The 11723-nt window shown below is 40.6% G+C and overlaps 1 protein-coding gene and 1 long non-coding RNA gene across 2 annotated transcripts; one reads left to right on the top strand and one right to left on the bottom strand.

The window, feature by feature from the left end:
* Window positions 1–3539: 3539 nt before the first annotated feature.
* Window positions 3540–8922, bottom strand: LOC120734924. Its single transcript, XR_005696136.1, has 3 exons — window positions 8808–8922; window positions 4321–4495; window positions 3540–4138 (listed from the first exon to the last, which is right to left on the bottom strand). It is a non-coding gene; the product is annotated as an uncharacterized LOC120734924 (long non-coding RNA).
* On the top strand, window positions 4617–9697 carry LOC120734923 (piggyBac transposable element-derived protein 4-like). The gene is made up of 3 exons (XM_040034046.1): window positions 4617–5595; window positions 6061–7367; window positions 7491–9697. Exons 1-2 carry the CDS (start codon window positions 5528–5530, stop codon window positions 7184–7186), a joined length of 1194 nt encoding a protein of 397 aa, XP_039889980.1. The 5' UTR covers window positions 4617–5527; the 3' UTR covers window positions 7187–7367; window positions 7491–9697.
* Window positions 9698–11723: the final 2026 nt, after the last annotated feature.

Below are 11723 nucleotides of genomic sequence, written 5' to 3'. Positions count from 1 at the left end.
CCTGATTTCAAGCATTGTCTGATCTGGAATAAATTCCTTCTGACCTAGTTGCCCCAAGTTTAGCCTCGTCAAACACATTCCATGCATTTATTGTCTCTAGTGTGATGGTTGCATGTCTTAATAAATAACCAATTATGATGTGTATTTTATACAACAGTATTAGGAACCTCTTTTTGACACTTAGTCCTCTTTGTATCCTTATATTTCTTTTAAAACACATTATCCATGTTAGGCCACAGGAGGCACTCAGGCTGGATCCAGGTGCTCTTGGAAATAGTTTTTAAACAGACTAAAGGGACTAGACCCTGAAATAAAAAAAACTGTCTCTTCTTTAAGTATAAAGTCGCTCCGTCTGACCAAAGCGGAATGTATTTAATGGAGTGTGGAGTGTCAAGATGTGCCCAGCTTTCCTTGTTCAAAACAGACTCGGCAGCTGTACTACACGTGGTTCCTTAATCCCTCCTGAGCAATAAATGTTGTTTTTTCCTTCATCTGCTATTTTTCTATTTGAAGAGGCCAATAACATACTACGGAAAGTGTTGTTCATAATCAGGACACGTCTGTGTCATCAGATATCTACTGCAATTCAAGGAACGGTTCCGATCCTCGTCTTTTCAACCCTGCGTTTGAGTTTTCATTTATTTTGATGTATGGTGTTTTAAGTCGTTAGCTTATCTCAAGTTCATTACTTATTAGTTTACCCTTGTGTTAAACCCCTGTGAACGGTCTCCCTTACCTTCATTGTTTATGTTCTGTGTGTCTGTGTCGTCAATGTTGTGTTGTCTGTCTGTATACAGTCGGCCTCTTCCAAGCGGAACATCAGTAACTGATTTTTCATCTACTAGAAGATGTCCGTTTTGATGCAATGTTTGGATCTAAGAAGTAGATACACTAAGGTTTATTTTCTTCTCGTTACTCACGCAAGTACGATGTGCTAACATTCCACTCTATGCTACAGAACATAACTTTTGGTTTTTAATAACCCATTCTCCAACAATTGTATCTATCATGGAGAAGTCACTTGGATGCTGATGACTAAATGCTTCTCCATCTAAGACGTTTACGGTCCAGATGAACGAATCATTCTTTTGCGATTCCTTACTGGCTGATTGCGCATGCATCAGACCATTTGTATCTCTATTTCACCTCTGCTCAAGCGTCAGTACTAACTCTGCTCCCTTTTTTTAGTCTTATTATTTTCTAGATAAATTATGGACACTTTTTATTATAGCATGCTCCATCACGACGACGTGCAACAGTGTGGAGGTCCTGTTGAAGTGCATATGTGGACACTTGCCGTCTGTGCTGCCTTCCTGTTTGGACCATACCTGATCAATCTATTGTATGTGCTGTGCGGTACTGTCATGTATCTGTATGTCATGTATTATGTATGATGTTATCTCTCTAATCAGATTATTGAAGTTTAAACAATCAACTAACCTGTCCTGCTAGTTAAGACTTTCACTTTGTGTTTTTGGATTTAGCCAACCGCATTTCCAAGATATACAGAGCTATTGTCCCATAAGGATTCCCACACACCTAGACACATCGTTCTGATAGTAACTCGAATCATGAGTTTAAACATAAATAATGTTGCACCCTACCTTGCTGTAACCCATCATTACTCGGAAATCTTACACTACCACCAAGTTCTAGGACCTCAGACTGACTATACCAAATCCAGACAGGGTTGTCTGTGAAAAGAAAGCTGATTGCATATGCACTTCACGACTTTCGTCCCCTTGGGGTTTGGCACTGACTTCCTGTTCCTGTTTGCAACCACACCCAGTTGTTTTTGTGTATCTTGTCTGTTTAAATTAAAAACTTTGATAATGTTCTCTTTCCTAGTCCCTGTCTTTATGTGCTTTAGCCAAGCATGCTCTCGTGATCTCCATGCATTAATTCATCCATATTCATCACTGTGTCTTTGTAGCTTCAGCTAGCATTGTACGCCAAACACTAGCACAGTGTCCGTGCCTTTCCTGCCTCGTTCGATCTGCTGCCTCTTCTACATAAGAGCGAGGAAGCACTAGGGTCGCTGCGCGATTGGTAGATTTGGGTGCCACCACGAGCCATATATATATATCTATCTATTGAAGTAAGTAGTAGCTAATAATCTGATATATATGAGAGAGAGAGAGAGGAGAAAGAGAGAGGGACGAGCAGAGATATATATTATTGTAATATATCTATATCACTAACGCACTTCTGGAGGTGCAAACTGCATTTCGTTGCCTTCCTGTGCATGGCCATGACAATAAAGTTGAATTCTATTCTCTTCTATTCTATCCTTTGTGACAACTGATACTAGTGTTTGCAGATCTGGAGGCCCGGATTACTGGAGACTGGCTCACAGCCCAAATTTAGCTAGGTCCCCCTTAGACCACAGGTGTCGAACTCCGGCCTCGCGGGCCGGGTCCTGCAGGTTTTAGATGTGTCCTTGATCCCAACACCAGCTGATTTAAATGGCTAAATGACCTCTGTGAATGTCTTGCATCTCCAGAAGCCTGGTAACTGAACTAATCAATTGATTCAGGTGTGTTGACCCACGGTGATATCTAACATGCAGGACCAACCAGCTCAAGGCCTGGGAGTTCGGACACCCCTGCTGTAGACGGTGCAGCCTCATTAGCTCTTGATCTATCCAGAGTTGCAGTCAATGACCCACAATAATATTTTTATTGTGGGGTGATTTTAACATTTATGAGCCAGGGCTGGGCAACCTGCAAGCCTCAAGGGCCGGTATCTCTCCACGTTTTAGATCTCACCTGGGTCAAACACCTGAATCAATGTATTTTCATTACCAGGCCTCTTGGAGAACGTCCAGGACCTTTGAGGAGGTACATTTTCTATTTAAATAGCTGTGTTGGATCAAGAAACCACCTTGATGCAGGACACGGCTATTGAGGCTTGGAGTGCCACCACTGATGTAGATGCTCAAAAATGACAGCCTCAACACGGCATTTAATCTATTATACAGCGGTCCCCAACCTTTTTTGCGCCACGCGACCGGTTTATGCCCGACAATATTTACATGGACCGGCCTTTAAAGTGTCGCGGACTAAAATACAAATAAATAAAACTCGTACCGGTACCGAAAAAAAGATTTATTCATAACACACGTGAAACAGACCAGGGGGAAAAACCGGATGGGGTTAACGGATAAAAACGAAACAAAATACGTTTTGAAAAACCGATAAAAACCTCTGAAAAACTTCTACATTTCACACCTGGCCCAACTCTCGTGGCCCGGTACCGGTGTTCTGGGCCCCCGGGGTTGGGGGACCCCGTATTAGACTCAGTTGGTCTTTGTTGAAAATATAAAAGAACCTACCCAGCCCATTCTCGATTTAGTTTTTTACAGTTGTCGAGCCAGTGGTTATGATTTGGTTATCACTATTATTTGATTTAATGTTTCTTTATTTAGTTCCACCTTGTGTTCTGCTGCTAGCCTCGCCTGTCTCTTTACTTTATTTGTTATTCCAGATTTAGATAGTGTGGTTTTCCGGTGTCAGCAAGAAAGCTGTTTCAGGTCCTGCATGTGTACATAGTAGTCCTCCGCACGGGTATCAAGAGCTTTCACATAGTTGGGGTGGCTGAGCCCACCATTGACTATCAACCCACTGATAGGGTGGCGAAACGTGGACTTGTAGTAGGTGTGGGGACTGTCCACGTAGAACTGCCAAAAGGTGACAAAGGGCGGTGTGGCAATTTGGGTCAAAAGTGGATCGACGTACAACTCGTGTTGGTCCAACTCCGTCTGCATGTTTGCACACTCATGCATGGACATGGCGGTAAACAACCAAGTGCTGTAACCCCGCTCTGGACCAAAACAATTGCATGTTTGGGTCTTCTGGCGTCAGACTGCATGCCACATGGAGAGAACAACGAATGATGTTGTCAAAGTCCGTGATTTTGGACAAGATCAGAGGTTCACGTGACTTCTGAAACACAACAATCTTGCATTACATGATATTTTCTTTGCGGTACATTAGCTAAAGTAACAAGATATACTTACAGTAGATTCCATGGAGTGTTCCAAACCCAGGCTCCAGAAGTCTTCCCGAGTCAGGCAGATATTGTCATCCTTCCCTAGGAGTTCTCCTGGAGGTAGGTTTTGGTCCAAAACATATTTGAGCTAAATGAAAAGAGCACATCATGTGAATTTGCTTCAAAATATTATAGAAAATAATAAAGAAACGAATGAAAGGGAAAAATACCAAATAAGGCTGGAATTACTCTCATGCTTCAGCAATTCTAAAACCATCAACGACTTTGACTTACAAAGATTTAACATGACTGCACAGAAATGTGCCTTACCAGACTGGACTGAAGAGGTTCCAAGTCTTTCTGCCACTTTGCTCCTGGACTGGCATACTGATGATCAATCTGCCATTCCAGAGTCTGCCATCTACTAGCTCCACTGTGAGACTTTTTGGCACAATCTCCCATCCAGTCCAGAATTTCAGGAGATTTGTCAGCTCACTTGGTGTTGCTGTGAAGAAAAAGGAAGTGTATAGTTAACCTGTTAGCAGTCGGACGTACCGCCCACGGGACATTGGTGGTTTAGGGACTAATTGGTTACGTACAAAAACTTATCAAAAAGAAGATAAACATGTTATATATATTTGGAAAGCTGAGATTCTCGTGATTCGAACGATGTAAAGCATTTCAAGATAGAATCAACATAGCAGGTACAATTAGTGTTTATGTCAGGCTGCCAACATCGAAAAAAAAACAATAACAATAAGGTCTGTACTCACATATAAAGCCCCTGTTAGTCCACTGGTTCATAATATTCCAACAAAAACGGTGTAGTTAGACTGCCAAGAGTCCAGGCAATCCAAATCAGTCCAATATTTAGTCTCTGAGACATTTATATGTTGATAAACATCCACTGAATGTAATAGTATTGTTTCAAAGTAGCCGGCGAATAATCCTATTTTCGGTGCTTCCTGAAGCATTAGCAGATCTTGACATGTAAATATTCCGGGTATTTTGATTTCAAAATGGCCGCTGACCTCTGCACTTTCGATTGACACCTCATTTGAACCAATGGGTGCTTCACACAGGTGTGAACAAGCAGCGATAGCCAAACACAGCTAGTTGTCAGCGGTCTGGCCAGCCCCCCTTTGATGGGCAGTAACTTCTTCCAATTGTGGCAGAGTGTCAAAATGATTGGCGTATCAGATAGCCAATGATCTTTAAAGAAGATTGATATGCAGCTTAAGGGGGAGGACACTTGTTTTTCCCCTTTTATTTGCATGCGCAAAAGGTTTTTGTCACTCGTGCGCTTTTGCGTAAACTTTCATAGCGACGACAGCACTCGTGCGCTTTTGCGTAAACTTTCATAGCGACGACAGCGTCTGTGTTCATACAGCATTTTGAGAGAACTTGCGACCAAAGGAGCTTTGTAAGTACAAAATGGCAAAGAGGAAAACTTACTTCTCACTGGAAGAAGTCCTCGAACAATGCACTCGGCGTGACAGTGATCAGTCGGAGGAAGATATTTCCGAAGAAGACAGTGATGTTTTCCTTTGTTGACTCGGTAGCAGAGGATATTTTTTTGGATGGAGGAGACGCTACTCTCGACATGTAAGTGTTTATTATATCATACAATGATATTACTGTTTGTATGTGTGCCTTTGTGTGTGTGTGTGCGCGCCTGCTCCTCTGTGTGTTTGATGCGTTTTTACTAACTCCTGCTGTGTTTATATTGTTTGTTTGTGTGTGTGCATCTTTGTGTTTTGATTGTGTTCTTACTAACTCACGTCGTGTGTCTTTATATAATGTGTGTATATATATGTATATATATATATATATATATATATATATCGTTAGCTTCATAGCATAAGTGCCTAAGTCATTTTTTGGTCAAATTGAGATTTTTGCCTAACTTTACTCCCCTACCACTGCTGCATCATCCTGTCCGTCTGCCTATGTCATCACAAAAAAATGACTTAGGCACTTATGCTATGAAGCTAACGATATATATATTGTGTGTGTGTTTTGAGGTGTTCCTGCTAACTTATATCGTTGTTGTTTTTTTGTATATCACAGACAATCATCAGAATCAGATGAACTATGGGAGCCAGCCAGTAAAAAGACAAGTACAGAGGAACACGATGACAGCATTTCGTCAGAAGAGGAGCCACATCCTTCCACTTTCCAAAGAGTTTCTGGAAGCAGAAGGCCAAGAGGGAGGGGGAGAGGAAGAGGAAGAGGAAGAGGGAGAACTGGCAGCAGTCAAGCTGAGATGCCAGACAGTACATCTGAAGAGGGATGGAATGATACAGATGCTCCAGACATAATACCACCACAGCCCACCTTCAGGCCCATCAAATCACCAGGACCTCAGATCATACCTACAGCTTCATACACAGTTTTACAGCTTTTTCAACTTTATTTCACAAACTCCATGTTGCTGACAATAATTAAAAACACAAATGACTTTGGATCAACATGCCACAAGCCCTCTAACCCATGGATTGACTTGACTTTACAGGACATGTATGCTTTTATGGCCATGGTGATTTATATGGGTCTGGTCAAACTCCCTGCAATCACTGATTACTGGCGAGGTAGTAAACTGTACAGCCTTCCATTCCCTAAAAAAATAATGTGTGGTAAGAAGTTTCAAAGGATCTGCCGCTCCCTTCACCTAAGCAGTTTGGAGGACAATGCTGCTAATGAGCAGAGAAGAGGTACGGCAGATTTTGACCGTCTCTGCAAAATAAAACCATTATACACGGAGATGAGGGAGGTCTGTAAAATAAACTATAACCCTGGCCAAGAAATTTCCATTGACGAGCGAATGGTTGCCTCCAAAGCACGTATTGGAATAAAGCAATACATGAAAAATAAGCCTGTTCGCTGGGGATACAAACTTTTTGTTTTGGCAGATTCGAGCAACGGATATACATGGGACTTTTTCGTGTATGAAGGGAAGCTGCAGGGAAACAGTGGCAAGGGACTAAGTTATGAATCCGTGATGGAGCTTATCGATACACGGTTGCTTGGCACAGGATACAAACTTTTTGTAGATAATTTTTATAGTAGTCCCTCCCTTTTCTGTGACCTCCTTCAGAAGAGGATCTGGGCATGTGGAACAATACGAACAAATAGAATTGGATTTCCAAAACCAAAAAAAATTGCCTGGACTCTAAATCTCCCCGTGGCAGCATAAGATGGATCCGAAAGGACTCCCTTCTCTTCGTTCAGTGGCGAGACACAAGGGATGTGTTCCTGTGCTCAACCCTCCACACAGCCCATGCTGGGGACACTGTTCAAAGGAGAGTTAGAGATGCAGATGGACACTGGGTGCTGAAAGACATCTCTGTTCCACCAGCAGTGAAGGAGTATAATCGGTATGTATTTTATATTCAACAATCTATATAACTATTATGTTATTTATTTTGTTTTTTGGAAATCCAATTTTGTTTGTTCTTGTTATTCAATTCTGTTTGTTCTTGTTTTTTCTGTCAATGCAGGTGCATGGGTGGGGTGGACCACTCCGATGCCTTGATAAACTACTATAAAGTCATCCACAAGACTCAGAGGTGGTATAAGACATTTTTTTATCATTTTCTGGACATTGCTGTTGTGAATGCCTTCCTGCTTCACAAGAGCATCACAAAGGGTAAAGGAGAGGTACCCATGCACCAAAAGGCTTTTCGGGAGACACTTATTGAGGAGCTGGCAGCGGCAGCTGGCAGCCTTGCTCCATCGCCCGCACCATCACCCTCTCCAAACAGAGCACATCACAAGCCTGTGCATATCAGTGGACACAGCACCACAGGTCGTCTGAGGTGCAGACACTGCCAGGCAAAGACACCAGTAAAGTGCTCCTCCTGTGATGTGCCTTTGTGCTTTTTGCCAAGTCGAGATTGTTATAAAGACTGGCATGATGCCAATGATCTCTAAAAAATATAATTGTAAAAATACATTTGTGTGAAAAACTATATATATATTTATACACCCACAGATGCATATACATAATGTGTATATATAGTGAGTTTTAATGCCATAATAACTTTTTTTTCCCTTTACATTTGTTTCGAAATTGGAAAAAAAAACACTGTATAATGTTTATGCTCCTGTAATTTTGTAAAGTATTGACAATAAATCTGGATGTAAGAATAGCTCTGAGTGTAACCTTTAATTAGAGACCAAAATTAGGACTGTACATAAAAGCATTCAAGAATTACAGCCTTTTATGTGTTGATTGTTACAAAGGGCCATTTGGAGTCTCCAAGTGGCCTTTTTTGGGTAGCGCCTATACATAGACCTAAATAAACTTGCATAGAACACTCATTTTCTAAGATATTGTTATCAAATTTGAATTGTGGCTTGGTAAGGCTTCATGCTTTGATCCTGTTGTGTTTTCCAGCTAATACCTCACAAGGTAGGCATCTGCATGCATTCCTTACAAAAAAAAACTTGGGCGGATTTTTTTTTCTCTCTTTTTTAGTGTGTTCAAAGTTCTATTACTCAATAGCAGTATGACATAAAGTGATTCTGACACCTCAGGAACAAACTACAGATTGTCTCCTTTCAAAAGAGACCAAAACCATGCATATACTCCAAATGGTTCAAGAGCAGCATGCAATTTATTTTGGATATGCCTTTTTCACAAATTTTAGGCAAAATTTGTAGGACTGCTAAGGGGTTAAGCATTGAGCTTTGAAATAAATATGAGGTTTAACAACCTTGAAGAAATCCAAACAAAATATATTTTTAACATTGCAATAATATTGGCTCTGATCAGCTCATATTGGCATTCCCCTCCTGCAAAATGGCAAACCTACCATTTAGAATAAAATGCCTCATGTAGCCTGTGATTCTGCATTTAGTTTGAAGAGGACAGTCATCATCTTCATCTTCAGGCCATAAAATATACCCCAAAAATACTGCTGCACATTGTGAAACCAAATAATGTCTTGCTCAACATAACTTGAGGGTGTATACGAGAAGCAGAAGAAGCAGAGGGAATATCCCGTTTAACTTATGCTATCTGTTTAAGTTTAGATAGTATTTGTAAAGATATAGACCATATCCTTTTCTGAAAGTGTGGATATAATCTCGCCTGTATGGATGTATTTACACCTAAATTTCCCCAACAAAGGATGTTTTAATTCACCACTATTCCAGTGAAACACGAGTCTCCCATCTTCCTGCTAGCGGTCTCGAGTTTTTGTTCACCAAAACACACACCAACTTCATACTGACGGACAGATCACTGCCCTATTCCCGCCTTGTCTGACCGTGTTGTGTGGCTTTAGTTCACTTCACCTCACTCTTCCCCAGTCTTGTCATTAAATCAGGCCGTTCTGCAACCATGGCAGCCATTCATTCTATGGCTGTATTCATGGTGTATTTTACCCCTTCACTAAATGCCGTTCTCGTTTCCAACATTATATTTGCAGTGTTCGTCTATCTATCAATATCTGCGGAGTATGGTTTTGTACCGAGTATCCTATTTTCTAAAGCACAGCATGTAAAGGTTAGCTTGGTTAGCAGGATGCTAGCATGTAGCGCTTAGTGAGACACGCCTCAGACCAGTTGCGCAAAGACCCCTTCTGTGTACTTTATACGTGAGCAACAGATTTAAATAAAATTAACGTTTCAACAGACAAACTTGAAGATAGATGATAAAAAAAAAAAAAACAATATACTTACCGGAGAACCGCCAGGGTTTGCCGCTGCCATCTTGCCGCTCCTAAATTCAAAACTGCCTCTGCAGACAGGTCAGGCAGGGGAGGCGTGGAAATTGTCTTTGAGTTAGTCAAACGTTTTCTTCAGTTCGAGTAGATGATAAAATAAAAATGAATGGGATTTTAAGTAGGACCAGGCGTTATGTAATGATCTCTATTTAGGAGAAAATCTTAATCACTCACCTTTAAACAGCTCTCTTTTAGGAGACACACTGCTGGCTAACAGTGTCATGTGATCAAACAGTGTAATTTAATTGGCTGAGAGCCGCTCGACTCGATCTAGTGCTGATTGCTCTGACTTGTGTCATTTAAGTCCATTACTTTTGCAGGTGAATATTTTTGCAGGGAAATTTGGAGGATAAAAATTCAGTGTTATAAATTCAATGTCTAAAAATAGTTGAATTTTGATGATACTATATTTCTTCCATAGCTAACCTATAATTTCCTTTGGGATTAATAAAGTATTCTGCTTCTGATTCTATCATTTCATTTGTGCCTTTTCCAGCGGATTTTTCAGCTACTGCAGTAAATCTTGTCGATATTCAGTTTGTGGGTAATCTATTATTTTATTTCACAACGTCTAAAAGTTTGACTTAAGGGAGCAGAATATCAGAAAACCCTCTCTATAGTTTTTATTCCTTTTTGGCCTTCATTAATAGAAGATTATATTAGCTAAGTGTCCCTATAAAAGTGTCCCTAACAGAAAATTTAGACAGCTGTATTTAGGGCTGCACGATTTTGCATAAAATGAGAATCACGATTCTTTGGCTTAGAATTGAGATCACGATTTTCTTTTCCAATATAAATATTTCTTGCACTTATTAACTGCACATCAACTTCGTAACAGTTGAGACTGAACATAAACAATAAATAAACAAAAACAATAAATGTCTCACATTTTGTCGTTGCCGCAAAATGTTGTACTGCTTGTAATTCTGTCTCCACCGTTGCTCGACATTGCGAGCAGGTAGTGGAACCTGGAAAAATAGTTGCGGGACGGCACTGTGTAGCGTTTGTCTAGGGTGTTGATCATTTTCCTAAATCCCTTGTTTTGCACAGTGTTGATGGGAGCCATTGATAAGTAATAGCCTCCGTAATTTCTTTGTGCCTGCGGGAGTTCGACAGGTATGGGGAGGCGCTGTATAAGGTTCCCGTTATTGATGTTTGGGTGGTTGACAAGGACGGATTTTCTCCTGTCACTTTCTTGGCTTTTACAGCTTCGTCATCTCTCACGTACTCTCCGTTGTTTTTTCCCTGCCAGCTGGCTTCTGTATCATGTGGTATAAGGCTCCGCCCTTGTCATTTGTTGAGCAGGAAGAGCGAGCACTTGTTTTCATGCAGATTATGTCCTGGATGAAGATGCGGTACAATCATCGTGTTTTTTTTTTTGTTTTTTTTTGTTTTTTTTTAAATCGTTGTCCTTTGGAAATGAGATCGCACATAAGGATGAATTAAGATTGCGATTTTTCTAACGATTAATTGTGCAGCCCTAGCTGTATTATTAAGTATTACTCACAAGAATCAAACGCATAACATTTTTATTGCTTTGTAGTAAAGATAAAAGCAAATGACTGATCTATCATCATTTCTCTGTCAAGTAAGCTGAGTAGAAACAAGTTCAGTTTGCTGATGACCATATACACATTTACAAGTTTAAGGACATACTGTTAAGACTTTATATTAATAATTGTATGCATTTACCTTACTGGGCTCAGTGCTGATCCACTGAACTAGTCACTGAAATCCGCAGGAGGATGTTTTTAGAGCTCGTCTTGAAAGGAAGTTGTGGTAACTCGCTCTGCACCCCAACCCCCGACTTACAAGCATTCACAGTCAAGTCAGTAATATCTGCATTCTGTTTTTCATTGTATGTTTTAGACCGACATACACACACTCATGCAGTCACACTCAAAATGTAGAGTGGTTTAGTGATTTTCAGTAGTTTCAGGCTGTACAATACTATGTACAAATTTAAAGGTAAATAATTCAACTTCATCTCTTTCTTACAGG

This window comes from Simochromis diagramma, unplaced genomic scaffold, assembly GCF_900408965.1.
Source record: "Simochromis diagramma unplaced genomic scaffold, fSimDia1.1 OVJJ01000176.1, whole genome shotgun sequence".
NCBI lineage: Eukaryota > Metazoa > Chordata > Actinopteri > Cichliformes > Cichlidae > Simochromis > Simochromis diagramma.
This window is presented reverse-complemented; position numbering and strand designations above follow the sequence as displayed.